This window comes from Strongylocentrotus purpuratus, unplaced genomic scaffold (genome assembly GCF_000002235.5).
Source record: "Strongylocentrotus purpuratus isolate Spur 01 unplaced genomic scaffold, Spur_5.0 spur5_scaffold_6, whole genome shotgun sequence".
NCBI classification, from domain to species: Eukaryota; Metazoa; Echinodermata; class Echinoidea; order Camarodonta; family Strongylocentrotidae; genus Strongylocentrotus; species Strongylocentrotus purpuratus.
Window position 1 is genome coordinate 55639478 of NW_022145612.1, and position 26490 is coordinate 55665967.

Genomic DNA, 26490 nt, shown 5'->3' on the forward strand with positions numbered 1-26490 from the left:
AAGTGTAGAATTTGTTAAGCTCTTTCCTTTGATAACCGAATTTGTCCAAGCAGAACACACATTTCTGGAGTTAATGCAAATTTTATTATTTTTTGCTAGTGAACATCTTCCATGAAATTGCCCAGAAGTCCATTATATTTTCATTGAATGCATGTATTTCTTGTGTAAAGATTGTCCGCTGATGACGAGTTTGGAAAGTCAAGCCTTCATCCCTATCTGCATTCTCAACCAGACTCACCAGTCACTTTCAAGACTCCACCTCTCCATTGTCTCTACCTCTATCCATACAATACCAAGTAGTCCTCCTCTTTTCTGTTCCATCCCTTTTCAAACCCAACAGTCCTTTTCAGGACTACCCACATGGTAAAACCACAACAACTTATGAATTTGATAATTTTATTCCACAGGGTTTGCCTCTGAAAGAAAGACACACAAGGAAGTGCGAAATCACTGTTAATAAGCAATAAAAGAATGCAACCACAACAACAAAATTTGGTTGGAAATTTTATTTCATCACAAGATGACGATATGAACCCTTAATTACATAATCATAAGTGCCCAACACCCGTAGAGTGAGAAGGTACAGTAAAACTAATACAAAGTGATCTGCAATTTCTGTAATTTGATATAAAAGCAGCAGAATAGAATGGATATTGATGCCTCTATTACAAATACAATTTCTCAAAATACAACACATTTAATTATACAAGCATAACTAGTTGAATGAATACAAGTTATTTTCATGAATACTATAACAGAACTTAAAATATCTGCTAGAAAATATTTGTTAAACACAACAAACAAATAAATCGTTCTTATTATTTTGTAAGTTAAAACTGAATGTTACAAGAGCATTGAGAATATGAATGTTGAATGGTACAATACACAAGTGAAGCATTTTTCACAATGGAAGCCGGAACTACCGGTATACCTCTTTACCTAAGACATAGGTAGTCCATGAATGAGAAAAATTATTATACCTGGAATAAAGTGCATGGTGAAATGATGGAAAACTAACAAATTTTAAACCTAAATGTAAAATTATAAAAGCAATTATATATTGCCAAGAAAAACAGAAAAAAAATCTCTTGGTGCCATTAAACATGTAATATAATGTTTTCTGTGCATATGAGAAGGCATTGACATTATTGGATGAATACGAAATTCAGTGTTTGAAAAAAATTTCAAACAGAGACTTTGACCACAACAAACGTGAAAGCAGATAAACACTAAATATACTTTCCAAGATACAGGCTGCTGAATACAGCTGTCAAACAATCAAAATGGTGGCAATGCTACAAAAATAAAGTCTTAAACGTATATGGATGATATTCAAGAGATTGAAGGGCATTGTTATGTCTACATAATTGTATGTCTAGTAGGAATAAAGCCATGAATTTGTAATGCATAAATGAAAAATGAAACTGCATTGAAATTCAGTTTACAGAATATAAGTCTTCACTCTTATTTCAGAGTTTGATGTCACATAACTCAACACTGTTTACTCGACACGGTTCGATAAGAAACCAATCACAGTGGGATGATTTTAAACAAAGATATTTTTTGTACATCTTCTTTAATTCCATTCTAGCTTCCTCCTTCTACTTTGCAGCAATCAGCATTCACTGAAGTGTAAACTTACATTACTAAACATGCAGGCTAAGTAGGCTACGAATTTGATAGCAAAAAAAGACTATATTAAGCCTGACAATCATAGAACCTTGATCATTCAGTGAAAATTCCACCTCCTCTTCTTTTGTAACTCTAGGAAATCAGATGCAATTAATAGAGGTAGGATTTCTCTACATATATATGATTAGTAACAAATAATGAATATAAAAAAAAGGCTTTTACAATCACAGAATATGAAACACTAGACAGCAAGGTAATGTGTTAAAGCAAATAAGCAATCATACAGATAAATAGTAATACTTTGGTTAGACTAAAAAATAAGCTAAATGTTTACAATTTTGTATTCATGATTTGAAATCTACATCAATATTTACAAATACAGTTGGACATTTAAAATTTCTAAATTCTCATTTACAATTTTGATACAATCTTCAGAAACAGAGTCGGAACTCTGCCTTATTATTGATTCTTAGTCTCATTGCCCGCCAACTGCAGAATACTATTTACATCATATCAAATGAAATCATTGATTGCTGCTAGGTCTATCTCAAATTACTTCCAATTGTGCTGGTAAAGGCACTGCTAATTAGTATAAAAATACATTGGTGTTCGGACTACAATTATGTGACAAAATAATTGGACACAATCCTTTATTTTGTCCTCCAACACATTTCATCATAAAAGGAATATATACATGTATCTTGCAAAAAGGTCAATAAAATCTGGTTTATAATGCGTTTGGAAGAGCTTAACTAAAATATTGATCTAAATCTTAATATAAAAGTACACTTAGCCTACCAATTTGGCATGATTAGCAGAGCAAATTTTCCATTGGTTATTAAGAATTCATACACAAACCCACTGGGAGGGATTTGAAGTCAATAAGTCCAGGGTAATTTCTGGTCCAAAATTGAACAAAAACAGAGAAGAAAAACAATATGACATAAAGAAGAAAAAAAAGTATTATTTATACATTATTGTTAGTGATGATGTTTTAATCTAAAAAATACAAGGTATAAGCAAATATTTGAGTTCCCTCTGGAATGAATAAAGCAGATACAATCTAAGCTAAGTACTGTTGACTGTTTAGTACAGAATCAGGCTTTGTACTGGAATACATGGAGTACTGTATTTACAACATATCAATGGGATGGGATGTAAGAATACATGTTGTTCATGGAAAAATGGGAAATATTGGAAATGAATTTCTAAAGCTGATCTTATGACTGAAAGAAGAATCTGAAGTTTAATTCTATCAACATGACATTCAGTGTTTTTTCTTCTCTCACATGGATATCATTAAGGCGACAAGACTTGATAAAAGATATATTCTAATATGGTCCTGACATGTCTAATATCTTCCATCAAATACCTAGACATTAAAAAAATGGATGACAAAACATAGTTGGCACTAAATTTTCATCAAATATCATTGGTCTTGATGTAAAGCTGCTACCGACAATTTGATTCACCTCGAGTTCTCTTTGACCTCTATCCTACACAACACATTCCAATGTAAGACATTAAGAACTGAACATGAAGCAAGATGTCATAAACAGGTATGAGTTGTTTCCTAGAGGCACAGACATGTCATTCCAAGTGTAGAACTGTATCTAAACAAAGGAGGAGTTTAATCCTGTATGTTAGATATACATGTAGACCTATCCATGTAAATCTTGCTCTACATATGTTGATATTGAATACATTTATCATATCAGTCATCACCATGAAGATCTAGTCCATGTGTTGTACTATTCTGGGGATGGTAGTGTGGTCTTGGAGGTGGTTCTAGAAGTGGTCCACCATGACAGACACTGTCTTGGTGATGGGCTTAGACTCAGCACTCTTCAGGCCAGGGATGTTCTGGTTCTTCCATTGTGCTGGCTCTCCTGTAGAAGAAGACAAAGGAACACTCATTTAGATGCTTACATCCCATATTAGTATTGATAATCATGTAAATTTAATTTCTTCCCCATCAGGTCCTGTCTTATACAGAGCTGCAATTGATTTTAATTAAACACAACTTAAGTTCAACTTCAACTTGCAGTATATAAGAAAAGATTGGAGATTGCAGGATGTACCCTTGTTGAATGTTGACTTAATAGCTAATATTGAAATTGCAGGGTATTGTGGGCCTTCCAGTCAGAGAAAAGGCCTGATTGCATGAGAAATGCAGAGAAGTTGTATGAGTTATATGACTGGCCACTGACTTAATAGCTAATTTACCTAATTTACCCAAGCTCCATCAAGAAGGCTTATGTAAAATACCATGCAATATTGGTATTTTTAAAGGTCCATATTCAATCCTATCGCAATGTCTTTCAAATCAAGTGTTCCTTAATCATTCCATGCAAGTGAAAACATTATTGAATTGACAATGGTAATGAAATGCACATGCTTGTTGGATGTGTAACATGAAATAATGAGTTGAAAAACATTCAATTGTATGTAAATTTGTCAACATGGGAAGCCTCCTCCCCTCCCCCCCCCCTCCCCCCCCCCCCCCCACCAAGTCTTTTCTAGGGTTGAGGGGTCATGCCTTGTCTACTATACAGATAATGCATGCCCTATAATAACCACAAAGAAAAGAAAAAAAGATGGTATTATTGGATAATCTGGGAGGTTATTTTGTGACAAACTGGTTTGTGCAAGAAAGTGTGATATGAACAGGGGGAAGTAATGCAAAGATACTTCTTCAGCTAGAATTCAGTCATGAAGACAGGTGCAAGTTTACCACAAGGTGCTAAATGTTTAATGAAAGTGTAGTATGAAGGGATAATGTACAAGGGAAGTAATGCAGTGTAGAAATAAGACATTGAGTCTATCCTATCCTGCATCACTAAAAACAAGTTTAAATTCTAAGAAAGAAGACGCCTTTTCAGTGGACATGAATGAACAGAATGCGAATGCAAGGTAACCACAAGGTGCTGGACATTATGAAAGTGTGAGTTGAAAATTTTAAAGATAAAGATCAAGATAAATAATGCAGAGAACATGGGATAGGGTTGACATTGAAGTCTATCTTGTCCTGCATCACTAGACTCGAGGTCAAATTTTCTGAAAATAAACCACCTTTTCACCGGATTTTGAAAAAGTCAGGTTTACTCATGAGTCCAAGGTTACCACAAGGTGCTACATGATCATGAATGTGTGACATTACGGACTAAGGACCAAGGGAAGTAATGCAGAATAGATGGGATAGGGTTGACACTGAAGTCTACCTTGTCCTGCATCACTAGACTTGAGGTTAAATTCCCAACCTTCTTGGGTGTTGGATGCAGAGTGAGGCAGCTTCAGCTCTACAGGCTTCATGAACTTGAGACCGTGAGGGCCACACATCACCAGCGGGCTCAGCAACGTCTCTCCTACACAGACAAACACAAGCAGGAAAGAAATATATTCATCAGCTTCCATAGAAACGGATTATTATTCATTACAGAAAATTGTAGAAGTATCACAATGGACTGTAGAAGTGAATCTTAGGGTTCCTATAAGCATATAAATTCCATGAATTTCCATAATTTTTCAATTATAAAATAAAAAATATCCACAACCTTTTTGTCCCCAGCAATGTCATGTAAAGTAGACGATAGTGTTAGAAAAACTTCTTTTGGAAAGGAAAAGAATCAGTTATTTTAGCCAAGACGTTGATTGATTGATTGCAATTGTTCATGACTTTTTCATAACTCTTGACTATTTTCCATTCTCCAATGACTTTAATATCCAGGTATGAACACAACTTTTTATATAATTTCAATGACTGTTAGCATTTTTTCCATGACTGCAGTATTAAACTCTGTTCATTTGAGACAGTCTCTCCAAGTGGACAGACCTACCTTTGTTCTTGTCGAGTGGAGGCAGCATACTGGTATCTCTGCAGACCTTAAAGTAGAGCTCCTGGCTGCAACCCTCTGGGATGGCACCCTTAGGGATGTGGATGCTCACACCGGTGGAAGGGGAGTTCAGGACCCCTCCGTTGCTGTCGAAGGTTCCTCTCACAGTATCCACAACTTCTTGTCCCTCATCAGATTTTAAGGCTACCTCACTGTGAAATTAATTTGCAGAGATCATAATTGATGAATCGTATCAAAGTCAAATAACTTTGCAGTATAGCTGGTTATATGACTTTACAATATTTGGTAGACTGGAGAAATAAATATGTAATAAATTATTTGCAAAGTTTCTAAAATAGTATATAGTTCTTCAATGAAATATTTTAAAAAGCCCAGGCAATAAGGGGAAAAAAGGAAAATGTTTGAACCTTATGGAAAGACAGCTTTGTAGAGTCAATAAATAAACTTTACTGTCTTCTTTTTCAAAAGAGAAACAAAATCACTATAAGCCTGTCTTTCATCAGCTCGAGTTTGCCATACAGCCCGCTTTTTTAAATAGCCCTATCTAAAAATAACCAGCTAATTTCCGTGTTCATCAACCCGCAGTTGCAATTAGCGGGTTATTCGGTCGAGACAATATCCTGAGAATTCTTTAGTCTTGTTTTCCCAAATAGCCCGCTATTTGGGAAAAAGCGAGCAAATTTGGGCCCGCCTTCATCAGACTGAAGTACGAGTCAACTTCTCGATCCCACCATGCACAATGATTTCCGGTTTTCTGTGTTTGTTAATAAACTGTACATGTGTGTACGATCAGAGGTGTGAAGACGCAATTTCGAACTTCGGGAAAATATCTCGAGTCTGAAAATAGCGGGTTATTTTGCAAACTCGAACTGATGAAGACAGTCCTTATGGGACAACCGTAAAATTACCTTTTGCAACCACCTGCGTGGAAAGACTGCCTACCAGTATACATAACAACTATATTTTTTGTTTCCCTTGAAGAATGTTTCTCTTTGCAACATGTATATATAGACCACCTGCTTATAAAGACCACATTTCTCGCCTCCCTTCACCAGTCTTTACATACAGGTTTTAATGCAACTTAGAATGAATGAATGAATGAGCACTTACTCGACTGGGATGGGTTTGAATGCAGGCTTCTTCTTGTCATAGTTGTTGTGTGGTGGGTAGATGCCTGACCTCTCCTGGTACTGTCTGCCTGGTGACTGCGATCTCTTCTTGGTCCTCTCTTTGTGAGCCTGGTACGACTCCCTGTCATAAGGTGATCCTGGTGCTTTGGGTGGCGCATTGGGCTCAGAAGTATTAAAGAAGTTCTCCCTTGCCTTTTTACTGTCCAGGTAGGCATTTCCTGTTTGTCCCGTTGTTGGTGGTTTGGGCGCCCGCACTGGCCTGATTTGAGAGGGCGCTTTAGTGGCGCTCGACCATCCACGTGGGCTATCACTGCGCTTGATCAGATTAGCCATTTTTGCAAGCTGGTTGCGGTATGCATCAGCAGACACCTCATCCTCTGACTTGTCACCACCAAGGTCCACTTTCTTGACCTCTGCATTGACGAAGCCTGACCCAACCGTAATGGTGTGTACCTCAGTTTCTGTTTTGGTCTCCCATCTTGAGCTGCTGGTGGCTGGTGTAGAGGTCTGGAAAGCAGGCTGAGCAAGTGGTGGTGGTGGTTCTACCTGTGCAGGTAGGTCCCATCCTTGCGGACTGGCCCTTGGACTTGGCTTACTCTGCTTTACCTCGCTGTGGTCCCATCCCAGAGGACTAACATGTGGACTAGGTTTGCTCTTTTGCACCTGACTGTATACAGGCTCCACTGGCTTTGGAGGGGGTAATTCTGGTTTGGGTGGTGGGGGTAACTCCTCTTCTTCTGGTGGGGGAGGAGGAGGGCGTGCAGGGGGCAATGAGCGGGTTGGTTCCTGGAAGTCTGGGATCTCCCAGCTAGGTGCAGAAATATCCACCGTGGGCTCTGCTGGGCGAGATACTGATGATGTCCTCTTTGGACGTGAAACTTCTGCTGAGTAAGACAGCTCTATTTCAGGACGAGCTTCAGGCTTGGACATAGGGGTATTTGGTGTCCTCTTTGGGCGGGATGGTTCTGAACGACGAGTTTCTGGGGTCTGCTGCTTTGGAGTTGCAGCTACTCTCCTGGGACGAGAGGCAGGCTCTGCTGGACGAGTCTCTGCTGGATTATGTTCTGAAAAAATGGAGTAATACAAATATGAGATATGTGTGTAAATATATATATATATATATATATATTTATATTAACAAAAATATAATTAGAAAGTATTTTCTTCAAAGAATTTCATGCAAAAAGAACTAAGAAGAATTATATATCTCTAAATTTCCTCAATATTTCATTTTTAAAAAATCTTTATAAACTAGATGGAACTTCGACTGCGCGCAGTCGAAATGATGCCTCCGTCATAGAGCAATTTTACAAACCAAAACAGAAGAAATTGTTCAAATTCAAGTTCAATTGTAATCCATTAACAGGTTCTCAGAATATTGTGATTACAAGCAATTTCTTATATACATATATGACCCTTTGATCTTTGACCACATGACCCTAACATCTACTCAGTTCATTGGCTCTGCAAGATGTCCCGAGTTAAATGGTAATCCATCTGTCAGTTCTAATGAGAATGCGTTCACAAGCTATTTTTGCATACATAATGAGCCCATGACCTTTGACCTTTGACCTCATGACCCAAGAATCTACTCAGTTCATTGGCTCTGCAAGATACATACATGATCTAAGTTTGGGAGGAATCCATCAATCTGTTCTAATGATAATGCGATCACAAGCTATTTTTGCATGCATAATGAGCCGCATGACCTTTGACCTTGACCTCATGACCCCAAAATTTAATCAGTTCATCGGCTCTGCAAGTAACATACATGACCTAAGTTTGGCAGGAATCCATCAATCGGTTCTTGAGATAACGCGATCACGAGCTGTTTCAGCATACATAATGAGCCCTGTGACCTTTGACCTTTGACCTCGTGACCCCAAAATCTAATCAGTTCATCGTCTCTGCAAGATACATACATGACCTAAGTTTGGCAGGAATCCATCAATCGGTTCTTCAGATAACGCGATCACGAGCTGTTTTTGCATACATAATGAGCCCTGTGACCTTTGACCTTTGACCTCGTGACCCCAAAATCTAATCAGTTCATCGGCTCTGCAAGATACATACATGACCAAAGTTTGGCAGGAATCCATCAATCGGTTCTTCAGATAACGCGATCACGAGAACGGGACGTACGGACGGACGGACGGACGTACAGACGGACGGACAACCCGAAAACATAATGCCTCCGGCTACTTCGTAACGGAGGCATAAAAATTAGAATATGGTTATTATTCATGTACAATTCTCTGTGCTAATTTGTTTTCTTTTTTATTGTTGTATTTTTTTTCCATGTTGATGGGCTCATGTTTATAAGTTGTACCAAACATGTTATGATCCCACCACATTACATTAATCTTTTCTTCTTTGTATATTTGCTTGTTCATACTTTATACATGTTTTAAAAATGGAGATGTGGAAATTAATTCAATTAAATTCAATTTAAATTTGAATCATCAATGATAAGCACACTAACAAGAATTAAACCAAACTGGTGTACATCAGAATAACAATGAAATGATATTGCAAGTTTGAAGGGGAAAAAGCTATTTTATAATACTAACCCATTCGTGCAGGAGGTGGAGGACCCTCATCTTCATCATCATCACTGTCACTGTCTTCTGGCCCGAATGTTGTCTCCAGGACTGGAGTCTTGGGTGCTGCAGGCAGAAGATCTGAATCCTCATAGCCAGTGTAAGGGGGTTGAATGGCATCAAGGTCTGTCTCGATGGGTGCCGAATGTTGGACCAGAGAGACTACAGGCTGGATGGGCTTGGTCCTGGGTTGTGGCTGCGGTCTGAATGCAGAAGGAGGAGGGGCTGATTCCACTTCTACGTCCAGTGAGGCACTGATAGGTTCTGGCTCCATGTGGCCATTGACGCTGACATCACCATCAATGCCAAAGGACTTGAACTCATCAACAAGGGTGCCGAGGTTGATGGTATCACTTGGAGCTCTCAGGTCTTCCTGACCTTGTGACTTGCCCCTTGAGTTCAGGGTTTCCTCTGCAATCTCCTTGGCCTCGTCTCGACGACGGTGCTGGTCTTTCTTTGAAGGGCGCTGCTCAGGCTCTCGCTCTAGAGTGTTCCGTTTGTTCATCTCCTCTTCCATTCTTTCCCTCTCTGCTCTTTCCTGCTCTCTCCTCTCCTCTTCGGCTTCCTCCCTTTCAATCTCCCTGGCTTCTTCTCTCCTATCCCGAGATCTGGAGCGAGAGCGGGACATGCTGCGCCTCAGAGATGACCAGATACTCTCCTTCTTCTTGGAACGGGATCGAGATTTACGTCTGCGGTCAAAGCTTGATGGAAACTCTTCCTCATCTGAGGAGTATCTCTTGGGAGGTGGGTCTGTCCTAGGAAGGGTCTGAAAATAGAAAACAAACAGATATATTACAAGGGTTGTGACTACTATGAAAAAACAAACAGGAGCTTATAATCCTAATCAAATTTGTGGCATACATTAATTTAGAATAAAAAAGAAATTGGTGAACCATTTCAAGAACACAGACATGAAGACCCCTTAGAAACAGAAAGTGTCTTTGGGGAAATCAACAGTTATTGCTGGTGGCAATCTCTTTTTGTGTAATTCTTTTATCTTTATCTCTTTTTTTCGCATATATTTGTTGTGTTTGTACAAGTTTGCAACATATGTAACAATAATGATAATAATATTGGATACTTCTATAATACTCATATAAACCAGTAAGATGTTCAAGGCTCTCCAATATCACAACATTCAAGAATTCCTTTCTACCAGGTACCTATATAACAAGTGTGTGAAGAGTGTTAACTGTAAATAAAGCGAATACTTACAGCTTTGACTTCTTTCTCACTGAAGTTGAATGAGCTCTCCGAGGCGGCGCCAGGGGTTGCTGAGGTGTTTGCCGTCATCGTGGGAGAAAGCCGCTCGATGTCAGAGTCAAGAGTGCTATTGGCATGGGAGTCAGGGAAGATGGATTCCGCATCGGTATCATAGTCAATTGGTAGGATGATGGGGCCCACCAGAGGTAGGTGACTCTCATCTGCCTCAGGTTCCTCGTACTGTAGAAAAGATGAGAGAAATTTGAAATACTGGAAACAAAACACGCTGGAGACGCAGATGTCTTTACTCTGAAAACCTCTACAAGACTTCTGGAAAACTCAATAAGTACTCGAATTAACAAAAAAAAATAAAAATTCTGTGATATTTCCAAAAAAAGCTCCTGTTGAAGAATAGAAAATTAAGTTATCTCCTGCCAGGTAGTGACATATTACTATAAAAAAACATCATGGGAAATGGCATGGGATCCAGCAGTGTATTTGATAGGCATTTGGTATAGCATTTGATATACAAAAAGGAGGAGGGACAATGATGTAAAAGTGGCCCCCTCTAATGGTTTGACATGATGAAGGAATTATTGCAAGATGGAAGGAAAAGAGGTGCCTCAGCAAACTTGAGACCTACCTTGGTCTCTGACATCCAGATTTCTTTCCTTTCTTGTATCCTGATAGCATCTTTCACATTCTGGAGCCACTGGCTATCAGTGGTCAAAGGGATCATGGCTAAAATATAGAACAAACACAAAAAGATACTTAAATACCATGGATAATACTGGCAAGATTCACAATAAGTGATATACAAGAGTGATCATATTCATCTTTCTGATATATGGTGGTAGTACTCTATGTTACATGTCATGTTGGTGAGAGGTGTTAATAACAGTGGTACTTGTGCAGATATCTCTTGATTGATATTTGATTTAAGTACGCTATCAGGTAAGCATTGATAATTGTCCAATTTACATTCATTCTGAAAAATAAAATACCTCTCACTGTAAAAATAATAGATGACACAGATTTTTGGATTGTACCATTGGCCTCAAATCTAAATTATTTCAACTCTTCTGAGCTTAGAAAATTGTGCACACCTTGTTGTTCAACTGAAACCAAAGATGGAACACTTGTACAAATGTGTTGGAAAAATACTGATTTACAGCTCATAAATTAAGGGTGTGGTGATTATACCTAAGAAGGGATGTGCAAAGGCCTTTTTGAGAGTGCGGCTAGTTTTGTATATCTTCTTGGAACCTTTGTTTTCTCTGAACTCTTGTAGTATCCCGGCCTTGTTCTCTTTGACCAAGGATAATCATGGCCTAATCTGACATTTACAATAAAACAAAAACTCCCATCAACATGAAATATAACATAGCTTTCAGGATACCATCCCTGGCCTTGGATCTATATCATTTCACTTCTCTTGTGCTCAAGAATAGAAACAAGCTGCTTCTGATTGTGCCCATTCTGCTACTTTTCCCCTATAATCGAAGACGTGTATACTTCAGTGGTGACTGCGATCAGGGGGGCGTTTCACAAAACTTGTCATCCGTGACAAATAACAGTTTTTGCTATAAGCTACTGAAATCCTTGCTTCTGATTGGTTGTCTTCAGATTTGTCACTGATTTTTGTCATTTGTCATCAAAAAAAGGCTTTGTGAAACGGGCCCCAGGGTTGTGTTCATACCTGTGAAGAGATGTGCAAAGGCCTTCTTGAGGGTCAAGCTAGTCTTGTATAGCTTCTTGGAGCCCTTGTTCTGCTCTGGACTCATGTACTGTCCCCTGATATCCTTGACCTGCGAGCGAGAGTCTGCATTCAGGAAGATGACGATGGGGTAGTACTGCATCAGGTTCAGCTGCTCAACTGCAAATGGCGTCACATCAAGCAGACAGTGTTTACCCTGCATGGGAAGAAAGGAACAGTGAAAATATCAATAAATAAAAATCTATAAAGGCACACATTAATTTTAAAAAATTATGGTAAATACACCTTTCTCATCACACATTAAGACCACCTGAATACATATAATGAAAAATAATCAAGAAATTTTATTATGAAAAACTTGAATGATAAGGCAATAAAACGTTCAATACTGCTCTTATTTGTGTTAATTTTTACAACTATATTTTAAGCCGATAGCCTGATGAATGTATATCATTCCAAAAACAATGAAGCAGTATCAAAGAATCACAGAATGTATGTAGGTCAATAATGCATTTGAAGATGGTTCAATTTAACCTCAAAAAACTTGATACTACTAATGCTAATAAATGCATAAGATTAAAAGTGACCCAGCTGCTCCAGTGACAATAGCTCCAGGATTGGGGTAAAGGTTGATATTGGGTTTTGGGTTGGGTTCATAGCTAGGCCTGGAGTTAGGTACAGTATTCGGTGAAGGGTTGGAATTACGAATTTGGCGAGTGTTGGAAATTGACTGTGAAGCAAATGTTGCCAGAGCATGTGCTGAAGAGCTGATTAATACATACCTTGTCAATGCAGTCTTTGATTGAACCAATCTTGACCATGCCTTGAGGATTTATCTTTAGCTGTTCCCCTGGGTGACTGTCAAATGTGTGCTCTGTAACTAGATCAAACATAAATTGATAACACATCAAGCTTCGATATTTCAAGACAAAAATATACCAAGAGCATTTTCAGCATGGCTGGTCAATTAATTTCATATCCAAATAACATATGTTAACTCATCTACGGATGCTCTCCAGGTCTGGGTGCCTGTCAATTATGATGCTCTGTGACTGAAGGCAAAATGAGATCAAGCAAACCTTGATGATACATCAAACTCAAATACAACTCAATGATATGAGTGATACAGAAACAAAAGATCCAATCTACTTACGAGGATTCTCAAATTTATCCGGGAGGGCATCCTTGAGATGGTCTCGGGCAATGTCCGCTAGAGGTCCAAAGATAACCACAGGCCTGGCAAAACCAACTGTGGACAAAAGAAAAGTGTTTATAGCCATAATTTATTTTAATACACAAAAAAGACAATTCATCTGCATAAACCAAAACATAATAATGCAATATGTAAATCAAGTTCACAGAATCTAAATAAGCAAGTGGTTCTATGACACATGCTCTGGTTACTATTATTCCTACAGTCTGTTCTCTACACTGACTGCATTTCTCACTTCAACTCTGGACTAACACTGCAATTAACCCTAACCCAAATCCTAAACCTAACCTAAAACCCAATTACAACCCTGCGTCTTTGACGAAATGAAGTCGGACGCCACTGTCTTTGCTGCCCCCTTTGATGCATGATATGTTGATATATACCTCACCATCCCTTCAAATATCACAGAGCAAATGTCAGATTCCAAGTTAAATAGACAAGTTCATTATGTTTATTTCCTATGCAAAAATGATGTGGAGAGAAAAGTTGTTATCTATTCTTACCTGTTCCTAGAGTGACTCTCTCATAGGCAGGGAATTTACCTGGTGTTCCAGCTAGAAAAAGGAAAATGAAATATTGTTTAGCTTGAAGAACATGCGTGTCTGACTGATAGATAGATTGTTAAATGAACTATTGGAGTTCGTAGAAATCAAATCTTGAACAAGTACAGACCAAGCTTGAACTTGAACTCTCATGGCACATGGTAAGAAGGATTTCTCTCTGTTTCATTGTTATTATACCGGAATGTTGGCTCAGTCAGTAGAGCGTCCGCCTCACAACCGGGAGGTCGTGGGTTCGAACCCCGGTCGCGTCATACCAAAAGACGTTAAAAGATGGGAGTTGCTGCTACCCTGTTTGGCGTTCAACAATAAGGGATAGAGCAACGTCGATCTGGCGCTGCTCAGTGGCTGCCGGGCTCACGATCAATTGGGCAAAAAGAAATTCCGTTTCGGTTTAACTTAATAAAATTTGGAGTGGATTATTGTTATTATTATTACTTGAGAAAAGATTTTATACAAAGTGACAAAAGGCTGCCAGATGCCATATCAAAAATCTGGAGAAATTTTTTAAAACTTTAATTACTTTAATGAAAAATATGTTTAGAATTTGAGGCATAGGTTCTTTTTCTTCGTTGTCTGTCTAAACAGGTGCATATGAAAATTTTTGCAGTCTTTCGCTGTAAGGAAATTGGGCTTACCAAAGACAACCTCATCGTATTCATCCTCGATCTCGATTCTAACAGCAGAACTCTTGATCTTCCTCATGCTGGCTCTATTGCCCCTCCTCTTGAAGAACTCTTTCCTAGTACCACTTGTGTTGAGAAGTTTGACAGTCTCCACCGACTGCTGAGCCATGTTACTCTGAGTTGCTCTATGTAAAAAAAAAAGAAGTAATAATGAATTTAAAACAAAATGTAGTTTACTTTATAATAGCATCTACTGGAACTCAGTATCATTATTTTGTCATACAAATAGGTTATTTTATCTTTTGAATGCATGTACCGTATTTTCCGGCGTAAAGGCCGCAATATTTTCGGGTGAGAAAAAATCAAAAAGTCGGGGTGCGGCGTATACGCAACAACAACAAAATTCAGCGGTCAAAACATCACGTCCATTTGCACGTATGGGACTATAGGTACGGTAGCATGACTAGACAACGGTACAGGACAATTCTAGAATAACTCCATACAACTTACCGACAAGTTTATGTTGCATAGTTGACATGAAGACGAAAAAACTTATTTTTCTAATAAAATCTGCCGATAGATCTAGATCTAAGTCCATACCATTGCATCGCCAAAAAGTAAACAAAGGGACAGGCCGTTACTTACGGAGCTAGCTGCCGCGCAACGCAACTGCGCAGGTCGAAAAATGCTATTTCGGATTACACCGCACATCGAGGAAGGGGTATTGTAGGATACCAAATCTGCGTACGATACAGTACTAGCTTAAAAGTCGATGAAGATCTGCTAAATAGACCAGTTCACGGTTAGCACATTACTGCAATGACCCCGAATATCCACAGATCTTAAAACTATGAAGAGGTCCCACTTTGTACATTTTGAAATAATCACTCCTACAGCGATGGAGGTGCCATAGAAATAGCCTTTGTTTCCCCTTTTCAAAGAATACTTCCACCTGTGTATCATGGAGTGCACTGAATGTGCATGAATGAATAATGTTACATAACTTTCATGAGCACGAATCCAGTATTTCGTTTCCGTTAATTTCAAAATTTGTTCTGCAATGACCTTTATCTGCTCATGCTCAGACTGCAACCGTGAACTGGCTTATTATGATCATTTTTGAGGTTAACTTCTTGTTGATTTAAAAGAATATTGATGAATTTGGTATAGTTTGTAAAAAAAAAAAGAGTGTTCTACAAGAAAATTACGATCATTTTGTTTGGTCCGGTTTTTTTTTCTCTTTTTTTTTTTTTTTTTTTTTTTTTTTTTTTTTTGTTGTAGTTTTTTTTTTCCTCTACGAAATGTCAAAGTTGGGGGTGCGGCCTATACGGCGGTGCGGCCTTTACGCCGGCAAATACGGTAGTCAAATATATACTAAATATTTATTTATTCATTATATTTGTCTTGAAAAGGTAAGAGGGAAGCAAAATACAATTGATGCCAATTTGAGAAGACAAAGAGGGTTCATTCAACCTTCTGTTGCTTTGTTTTCAGAACCACATCCTGGCCACAACAATGACCCACCACCAGAGGGACAATTGACCAAACTAAATATTGATGCATAATCCTGAATGACAAAGCATCTGTTGGTTCGGAGTCAAGTTTGGAGTTTGGATATGGCATTGTAACTTAGGTACAAATGAATATCCTATTTTGATCTTTACCTGCTGTTGTTTGGAATGAGTCCCCTCTCTGTTGCAATGTTATTCCTATCCAATCTGATGGCATACCAGTAACCCATAGCACCCTCTGGGAAGGTGTCTACCGTTCTGAAGACTGTACCACGGGGGAACTTCAACTCCTCTCCTACTGGGTTCTCATACGCAAAATGTGCTCTGGAAAACAAGAGCAAGAATACAAATTAATTGGGATCATTAAAAGAATAGCAGTGGTAGTCTTCACAAGAAAATTGATCTCTAAGAAAAAGAAAAATTCTTACTTGTCAAATTTGGATAAAATATGATAATTTTAAGGACAGGAAGAAGAAGAAGAAGGATAGCAGTAGTTATGATAATTTAGAGACGATTAAAAGAGAAAATGTTTTTGGTTCCAAACATTCTTTTGCCTTCTTTTTCATATTATCTATGGCATGCACTACTACTGTATTAAAACACAGTCTGAATTCACAGACTTGCCATATTTGGACTGCCTACTTACCTACAGAAAATGATACCACAACTCATTATATTCACAAGATATCACATATAAAATAATTTTCTGAGTTAGAAGGGTATTCATTTAAATCAACTGACACAGAGTTAAGGCCTCTCTGGCTTTGAGCAGATTGGACCAAAATTAATAATAATAACATAGAGATAATAAGATTCTTACTTGATGTAGAACTTGTCTCCTCTCCCCGATTCCATGACATTTCTAAAAGCTATAGAAAGAAAATGAACAAGTCATGTAACACGGTTAAGACATTTATATCTATTTTTTTTTAAATGCAGTGCTCAAATATTTCAAGTACTAAAATTTTTCAACAAACAGAATCTTGAGTTTAATTTTTTCACAGACATTTTGGACCAAAACCTACAAAATGAAATAGGTTGTGCTAGTCTAGCTGATTCTTTTCTTCAAGTAAAATAAGAGAATCGACTGAGAGGGGGCACACAGAGCACACACAAGCTATTGGTTGCAGGTTGAACCAAGGAGGTTTGGGTTGACCTAGATGGTGATGTTTGACCCGGTATCTTTGCCTCATCTTGGGCTTTAAGTTAAACAGGTTCACAACTTGGTTGATGACTAACCTGATCTGCTGTGTCTGACTTCTAGCTTAATGAAATCAGGTAACGTGAGCAGAAGGAGAGCCACCTCTTCCTTTGTCAAACCTTGGAGATAGATTTCCTCGTTTACCTAGGGAGGGAAGAGATACACAATTAGGAAAACTCAGAACCATAGACAAATTCCAACGTTTCTCGCCTAAATGACAATGGAAATATAACAAAGATAATTTATTGTAGGTAGGTTTGACAGTCTGTTTAAAAGATGCATCATTTCAAAACAAAAACAACAAAATATGCAGTTACTTAGAATGGTGTTTGCAATATTTCAATTGGAGTACATTTGCTAAATAAACATGTACGTGCATATGTTGTTCGACAGTTCACATGTTTGTGTTTTGTTGATGCAGTTATATGATATGAATTTCTACCTCATCAAATAAATTCGAACAAATTTAGGAATGGCATTAAAAAGATCAAGAAATAAAGTGTACGAACAATAAAATGCATGAATAAATCAGATTAAAATTCACACAGAATTTACATATGTTTAATTACTATATACCACCATGTCAAAGTGAGAATGGAAATGATCAAGATAGGTGAGAGAGAGAGTGAGACACTTACACATGTGATCCTGTCTGCGATGGCTACACCAGAGCTCTCTGCAGGGCTACCTGGTTTGATACCAGCAACGTAGATTCCCACCTCGTTACCTCCGATCAGCTTGATACCCACGCTGCCTCCCTTGTTGAAGCTCACCACATGGGAATCTCCTTCCGGGTCAACAGGAATGCTGGGAAGGATAGAAGTACAGGCAATAAAGATTTGTACGGATATGGTGCGGTAAACCGCCGCATAAAAGAAGCCACATTTTTAAAAACATGTAAATGAATGACAACTGCGCGCAACCGAGGTCCTTTGCGTATTCACTAGCTGAGCTCTGTATATAAGTTATGAAATTAGAACACAGAATAAAACTGGTTGAGATTTGGTAAGATGTCATAAATCCTTTGTAAAAAACATAACTGCTCCATACGCAAACATATGTACACTTTATCTGAGAACTAGAAAAAAGAAAAAAAGCGTATACCGTATTTGCCAGCGATAAGGCCGCAGCGCCGCATAGGCCGCAACCCAACTTTGACATTTCAAAGAGGGAAGAAAAAAAAAGGGAAAAAAAAACAAACGGACAAAACAAAATAATCATAATTTTCTCTTAAAATACAATTTTTTTTTTACAAACTGATACCAAATTCATCAATATTCTTATAATTTACCGGAAGTTTATCTCAAAAATTGATCGTGGGCAGATTTGGTGTCCGATATATACCCCTACCACAATGTACGGTGTAATGCGAAACTGCATGAAATGGAAAACAAAATGGCGACTTCGGATGGATGCTTCGCGGCAGCTCCGTTAAATGGTCCCTTCCTTTACTCTTGCAATGCATTGGCACGAACTTAGATCAAGATCTATCAGCAAATGTTGGTTTAGCAATTTATTTTCGTATTCATGTCAACAATGCAAGATAAAATTGTCGGTAAGATGTGTGGAAATGTCCTGTACCATAGTGGTATAGTTATTGTACCGTTCGTAGTCCCATATGTGCAAATTCGTGCTGGTTTTGATTTGAGTTTTTTTTAAAATTTTTTTTAATCTTTCGCCGTAAAGGCCGCACCCCGACTTTTTGATATTTTCTCTTTCAAAAATACTGCAGCCTTTACGCCGGCAAATACGGTAGACCATAGTTTATGATATGACTTACCCATCTCTGAAGTCATCCTGACCTGGACTGGGTGGTCTTGGGGGAGGAGGAACTGTTAGATAAATTGATTGTTAACAAAAATGAAGATTAGATACATGATACTAACATAATGATGTAACACGACCAAATTGTATTTCAAAATCACATTTTCACGTGGTAGACTTAAATTTCACTACTCTTCAATTTTAAGCTACATATATTTTCTCTTCTTTTTCAGTATATGTGGTGATTAATAATGTTGGTAAAAAGTCACCTTGCCAATATATGGCTGGCATTTACCTATTTAAAAAAAAAATAAGATTCTCCATGAAAAACTATAATTGGGCATTCCTTTCTAATTGTTATGTTGAATTGTTTATGTGCATCTTGATTATTTTCTAGTCAAACACTCTGCCCAACTAGTATTAAAAGTGTTCGGACTGATGCCGGCAACAACAACAAATGAACAAGGACTGCATATAAATTCATCTTACTGTATTCATCCTCCTCGGCTGGTGGTGGGGGTCTGGGAGGGCCTGCCTGTAGCCCTGGCTGCAGGGTAGGAGCAGTGTACTGCTCGATGGAACTGGCCAGAGATACTCTGTCCAAGGCAATCGGTCTAGTGATGTCCAGCTCCATACCATCCCTTGACCGCTCAATGATTGCATGGGCATCAGATAGACTGACCTGCGCCACAGGGGTGTTATTTATCTGAAATCAAGAAAATAGAAAAACAGAAATGGGATTAATGGTATATTACAGCATTTTCAAGTAAATGAAAGTGTTAAGTGATCTATGGATAGATCACCAGCACTTTGTAAACAATGAATTGGAAACTCTTGAGCACTTCATTAGTCAATAGTGTGAGCTGAAAGAAAAAATATCTTTTAGATTGTATTTGGTTTGTGGCAACATATATACTTTCTAAATATTGTACAGTATTTGTTATATACATGTACATGTAGTTCTTTATTTCAAAGAGGCACATCCATTGAAGAAATGGTGCAGTACAGAGCCTACTAATAATCCAAAATAACAATGAAGTCATCATCTTCTGTTATTACTGTAAAGATTCATAAACAGATTCAACTGATATTCATATTCCACGTGATGTTGCATGTCAGCATAGCATGATTTCTAGAAGTTTGTTTGAAAGAGAACACGGAGCTCTGTATACAGAACATTAAAGATTCTTTTCTTCCATGAAAGATCCAATCAAACTTACAGATAAATTATGTTCTGGTAATGCATACTTGAGGGAGCTAGTTTAAGGATATTCAAAAATTACCATACTATGCAGATGATTGGACCAGCAAAATATAAATAACTCATAAAACTTGCTGGAAATTGGATTCACCTGAAAGCACAATGCACACATTCATGTATGGGACAACATGTATGTGTTCTCTGATCAAGATCATTAGCTTCAATGTGTAGTCTCAAACATTCTAATTTACGTTCAATTATGTGAGATTGTATTTTCTGTCCAAAACTCATAATCATCTTCCAAGTCTGTGAGAATGTAATAACTCACCGTAAGGATCTCATCTCCTTTCCTGAGCCCCAAGGATGCTGCGACACCGTACTCATTCAGGCTATCCACAAAGAGCTTGTACCCGAGTCGCATTCCATAACTCTCATTCCTATTCTTTGAGAGTCGTATGTATTGCTTGTTGTCAATGCCATCGAGCTGTGTGTCAGCTGCACGTGGAGGGGGTCCGGTCATCTTGCGTTTATATGTCTGTGACACAGAGAAATGAATTGAAGATAAATTGGGCGAAAAATTCCTAAAAGCATGACTTTAGATGTACATTCATAGTCAACATATATTACACAATTATTATATACAACTATGTTGTAAATGTTTCCATGCGGTTCAAGATCAAATGGCAACTTTAACATAATATTTAAAAGCTTGAAAGGTTTACTGCTCTATAAATCTTTAACTTAAACTATTTTTGGAGTAAATCCATATTTCCTTTGTTTGTCAAAAATATGTTGACACATTCTACAATTAGCAATAAAGTGTTCCTGACCTACAACTTTGATGATAAAGTTCATTGACATTGATAAATCCTGTACAAGTACAGGTATACATCAAAAATAAAACTCTCAATAACATAGCTTTAAATACATACATGTACATGTATAAGAGCGTTACTAAAATCTATACAGTTCTTTGCATATTGTGACATGCTTTTTTCCACAAGCTCGAATTGGAATTCAGAGCGAAGGCTGCTCATGTTATTGTGGTTTTAATGACCATGAACACTCCTTTAAGTAGTGACTAATGAGAAAACTCCCTGGGATAATTGGAATCATGCATAGTAAGTATACGGTTGTGATTACATCCAATGACAAGGGTGATGTGTAGAGTGCTGCGATGAGTAACAGAAAGAGTGGCATATCAGTGTATCGTAAATTTTCATTTGATGTATATAGATGAACACCTGGGCCGGTATTCAATTCAATACTTAGCATAAGTAAGAAATTTACTAAGTAAATGGCTAAGTTAAGTAATTGACTTATCTCGTATTCAAATCGCATTTTAGACTTATACTTCCGTAAGACAAAATCGAAGTAAAATACTTACTGATAAGCATTGTGACGTCACACGGTCAATCAAAAGTAATGCGCAATTAATGCATTGCAATAAATGCGCGCTTATATAATTGTGCGCAGGATATAATACTGTGTAAGAAAACCATATGCCTGCCTATCAAGGCCTCCAATTAATTGGCTTAAGTGTGGTATGGAGTTGGCTTGGATTTAGAGTAAAATACTTAGCCAAAAGTGTGAATTGAATACCATAATTGGCTAAGTATTTTTTCTACCGGTAAGCCAAATACTAAGTAAAAAGCTTAAATTTTGTACTTAAGTATTGAATTGAATACGGGCCCTGGTACTTACAATGGTGACAACTTCTCCACTGTGTCTCAGAGCTCCAATGGCGTCGCTGTGGTAAGCATTCTCCATGCTGGCCCCGTTTACAGATAGGATACGATCATTCTTTCTGCAAATTACAAAAACAAGAGAAAAGAACAGAGTAAAATCGAGGAATAATTTGTAAAGAGTACAGAAAAGGTGAAAATGTATTCATGATTATTATCATCATTATTTTATTCAGCAAAACAATATCAAGAAAGCAGTACATCTAAAACAACAGTAAGATTATTATTTTTCATTCATCATCATCATCATCATCATCATCATCATCATCATCATCATCATCATCATCATCATCATTGTCATCATCGTCATCGTCGTCGTCGTCATCATCATCATCATCATCATCATCACCATTATCATCAATGGCATCATCACCATTATCATCATCATCACCATCATCATCATCATCATCACCACCATCACCATCAATGGCATCATCACCATGTTTTTGATTAAAATGATGCCTCACAAAAAGGTGCACAATGGAAAATTGTTGCAAAAATCTTCTTTGGACCATGGAAATTATTGTGAATAGTGAAACTTTTAAATATACTGTATATATGGGCTATAACAAAAATTAGAATGGGAACCGCAAAAAAAATCTTGTTACACTGACAGTTTGTTAGAACAGTGTCCTTGATAACTAGGTTTCACTGTTAAAGTTCAAAGCACCTTCATGGCAAGCCATTGAGGTGATGAAAGGGGACTTACTTGAGCATACCCTCTGCCGGTCCATTGGGTGCAACGTCTGACACGACGATAGAGGTCTCACCGCTGGAGAAATGGGGGTTATCCTGACCACCGCTCACTGCGATACCAAACCCCAATCCCTGGGCCTGAGAAGAAAAGAGAAATGATAAACTAGTTAAAGGGCGATGTACATGGAGAAGTTGTTGAGGTATAGTGGTTCATGCACTTGACTCTCAATCCAAAGGTTGAGGGTTCAATTCTCAGGCCAGCACAGACATCCTTTAGATTAATCCACATTTGCCACTCTCCATTCCGGTATTAACAGGTACCTGGCAATTGTTGAAAAAATAATAATTGCAGGGTCCGCAAGAAGAACAGTATTAATACTGATGTGGCTAGGCTACTCTGGGTAAATAAAAACCGATTATAGGAGAAAAGGTGGTTTAAATCTTGATGGCTTATTCAGTGAAAGCCAATTACATATCCGATTTTCTGTGTCCGAAAGGAAAGGTAAGGAAGATATTATTACAGAGTGATCGTACACAAACCATGGGGAAAAGTAGGTTATATCTTGACAGCTGCTCAATAATATCCCATCCCTCATTCCCTGGGCATGAAAATATAGGGCGAAATACACCAAGTGTGATGAATACGAACCATGGAAGAAAAGGATTTGTGTTAGCCCAAAGGAAAAGCCCTATGTTGAAAAGAAGGGGTGGAATAGTTCAAGTGTGACGGTATACGTACATGTAGCACCGGTCAAGGTAGCCAAGGTCTCGCTCTCTTTAGAATTACCGGTCACCAATTCAACCCCCTTTTATAAAAGTTCCATTCAATTTTCATTCATCTGATTTTCATCTATGCAATTCTAATCTATGCATCAAATATGATTGTGCAGTTACTACTGATCTACAACGATAGTATGCTAATGAACAGGAGGGGAATTTTCATATCTTTTGTGTCTTGACTTGGCATAAATATCAGTATTTGTATATGAAATGCGTATTTAGAAGTGCAATTCAACCCATATATACACTTTGTATAGAGTTGAATTATATGGAAAATGCAATTCTAGCATCTTTTAACACAATACTCACTCTTTCTATAAAATCATAAAAGCACACTAAATATTGATACCTGTCACAACAACTAAACTCTGCATGAACCAGAGTACAAATTGTTATCTTTTGCTAGCAATTAATCAAAAGTAGGTAGGTTGACACCAAGGTATGCCTTTGGTATGCCTTGGATTCAAAGAAAGGCTATCAATTCACCGGCACTGCATCAATGATCATCAATTACATTGAGGAAAGTCCAGGTCACAAGATGCCAGCGGCAATTTCTGTAACAGTTAGAAATATTTACTGTCTAACTTGTTTTTTGTTATTGTTCATGTTTTTATTTTTCTTTCTAGCCAGGGAAATGTATTTGTAGTAAGCATACTCTTTCACAGCTGATGACAACAAACCCTGTTTTGAACTAGGTTTGACCGTCTCGCTACATTGCTATACTTTTGTCTCTAAAAGTCAAATACGGGATCACAATGAGGTCACAAAAGAAAGAAAAAAACATTGAATAGACATATACAAAAAGTTGTAAGTGATCGACATTTGTGACTGAAATTCATATAAGCCAAGAAGAAGAAGAAGAAGATGATGAAGTAGTACTGGGCCCGTTGCACAAAATTTACCACTGATGGTAACTTTGCCATCAATGGTAACTACCATGGAAACCTTGATCTTGATTGGCTGTTGAGCCATATTACCAGGCATGGTAGTTGCCATTGATGGCAAAGTTACCATCAATAGTAATTTTGTGCAACAGGGGCCCAGGTCAAGAGTAGTTTGATGAGAGCGATGAGAGCTCTAGAGAGACATGGAGAGGACAAGATAGATACAGAAAGATAAAGAGAGATTTGTAAATGGGAATGAAGACACAAAAATATATATATTGAGAGAGAGAGAGAGAGAGAGAGAGAAACAGATGAATAAACATACAGATGCAGATAAACAGAGAGAACAATCTTTGGTAGTAAAATGTTGGCCCTTTCCAAACTATTCCTCTGATTTCACCGCATTCTTGGACTTCTCTCTCTCATTACCTTGTTAAATTCCACAAGATGTATTTGGTTTCCCTATTCTGGACATGACCCCGAGCATAGTTATGACTGAAGGTTAGCTAACCCTTGACCTCTACACTGCAGGGAGGATGGCTGGTCTACAGTGGTCTATGGGATGCAGGTCAAATAGTCTCATAGGAAAATAGTACAGACCATCCCTCTATACATTTGTTTTCATTCATTGTTATTTCCCATTTATTTTGATTTGTTTAATTCTGAATTGTTAATCTATCACACCCTACAATATATGTGACTTTTAAAATCAAATATCACCCTTTTAGAGGAAACAAAATATGATGGATTAAAAGTGTTGTGGAAATATTAAAGCATCTTACATTTACATGTAAATTTCTTCCTTTTACTACCTAGTATTAAAAATGTTTTTAAGCACTGAAAATTTAAGGGAGACATTAAAAATTCAAATATTCTGAGGGAAATTAAAGTGGCATGCTTATTATTTCAAATCGATTACTGTCACAAATGAAAAATGATTTCCTTACATCCTGGCAATACATGTAGTTCATAAAAGTTAACTTATTATGTCAATAGAATATCATGGCTGTATTTAATCTACAAAGCATACACAAAGTCTAATTTCGGAGACCAAGTCAAGGCACTGCTGGTTCGATGTCATGATGATGAAGGGTTATTCTGTACAAGGTTAGAGATACAGTCATGGCTTTCGGTCCTTCATTATCATCACAGCTAGAAAGCATAGTCGATGCCTTCACTACTAATACTATGACATGTCAAGTCTAATTCTCTGGTTTCTGTTTTGATTTCAAACCATGCTGATTTTAACAAGGTAACATGTTTGTTTACATCAAAAGTACATATTTATTTTGTGCTACAAATACTGATGAAAATCTGTAATTCAACTTATGCCCTCTACACTACAATATTCCTTAATGTATTAAAAGCATGAGATATTTGTTTAACTTCCAAATAACTCTAATAACAATATGCCTCTGATAAATTGCAAAATTACACTCTCCTACTAGTATTTATTCTCTATTGTGAAATTTATAAACAATAACTGCCCTTTTGTAACTTACCCGTCGGATTGAAACTGTATCCTTCTCCCATCTCACATCTCCATTTCCTCCTCCTCCTCCTCGATTCTGTAGAAAAACAAGAAAGATATAAACAAAACACATTAATAAATATGAGAAATGTTCACATCTGTGTAAACTCTTTTACATTCACAACTACAGTACTCTCAAATTCAAGTTCAAAATATATTGATGGTGATTTGATTACACATCTTGCAAATCATTTCACGTCATGTGGAATCAACATTACCACAGAACTTTCATAATTTCTATTTACAAAAGCTCTCAGCTCTTTGGAATCTCATAAAAATGGACCCTTAAAATTATGAGCCGACAATAGAAGACATCCAGCAAATACAGTGGGGTTTACACTGCCCATTGACTTTCAATGACTGCAAACACAGCCCAGGGAGGCGGAACTATTCAGCATATCAAATGCTCCCAGACAAGCGGGGACAATACATGAAATTTATGGACTGCAAACACTTGCAGAATTTCAGCAAACTGTACTATGCAACTAGTAAGTTTGGTTTTCTATTACGACGGTTATTACATACAGTACATTCCTCATTCATGTACAACAAGGAGTAGCTTAGCTGAACACCAATGGAAGGAGGTCATTTAAAAGATATTACGGGCTTTTCAACTGTCACATCAACATAGTGAAATACGAC

At 37.6% G+C, this 26490-nt stretch overlaps 1 protein-coding gene across 5 annotated transcripts in view; it reads right to left on the reverse strand.

Annotated features, from left to right (window-relative positions):
• Nucleotides 1-491: 491 nt before the first annotated feature.
• LOC577362 (tight junction protein ZO-1) overlaps nt 492-26490 on the reverse strand; it is a 64158-nt gene continuing 38159 nt past the window's right edge. For 3 of the 5 annotated variants that reach the window (XM_031000167.1, XM_777594.5, XM_031000168.1), the window contains exons 4-25: nt 25820-25885; nt 22667-22791; nt 21917-22019; nt 20541-20747; nt 19501-19717; nt 19028-19079; nt 17886-18054; nt 17286-17391; nt 16867-16915; nt 16200-16370; nt 14548-14720; nt 13853-13903; nt 13290-13385; nt 12919-13016; nt 12119-12332; nt 11063-11160; nt 10432-10659; nt 9187-9982; nt 6597-7680; nt 5469-5677; nt 4854-4997; nt 492-3521 (exon numbers count right to left, since the gene is read on the reverse strand). In XM_031000167.1, the coding sequence (XP_030856027.1) occupies nt 3421-3521; nt 4854-4997; nt 5469-5677; nt 6597-7680; nt 9187-9982; nt 10432-10659; nt 11063-11160; nt 12119-12332; nt 12919-13016; nt 13290-13385; nt 13853-13903; nt 14548-14720; nt 16200-16370; nt 16867-16915; nt 17286-17391; nt 17886-18054; nt 19028-19079; nt 19501-19717; nt 20541-20747; nt 21917-22019; nt 22667-22791; nt 25820-25885 (4557 nt within the window). In that variant the 3' untranslated portion in view covers nt 492-3420. The remainder of the gene's footprint in view (nt 3522-4853; nt 4998-5468; nt 5678-6596; nt 7681-9186; nt 9983-10431; nt 10660-11062; nt 11161-12118; nt 12333-12918; nt 13017-13289; nt 13386-13852; nt 13904-14547; nt 14721-16199; nt 16371-16866; nt 16916-17285; nt 17392-17885; nt 18055-19027; nt 19080-19500; nt 19718-20540; nt 20748-21916; nt 22020-22666; nt 22792-25819; nt 25886-26490) is intronic. The other 2 variants (XM_031000169.1, XM_011665505.2) reach the window with 2 other exon arrangements.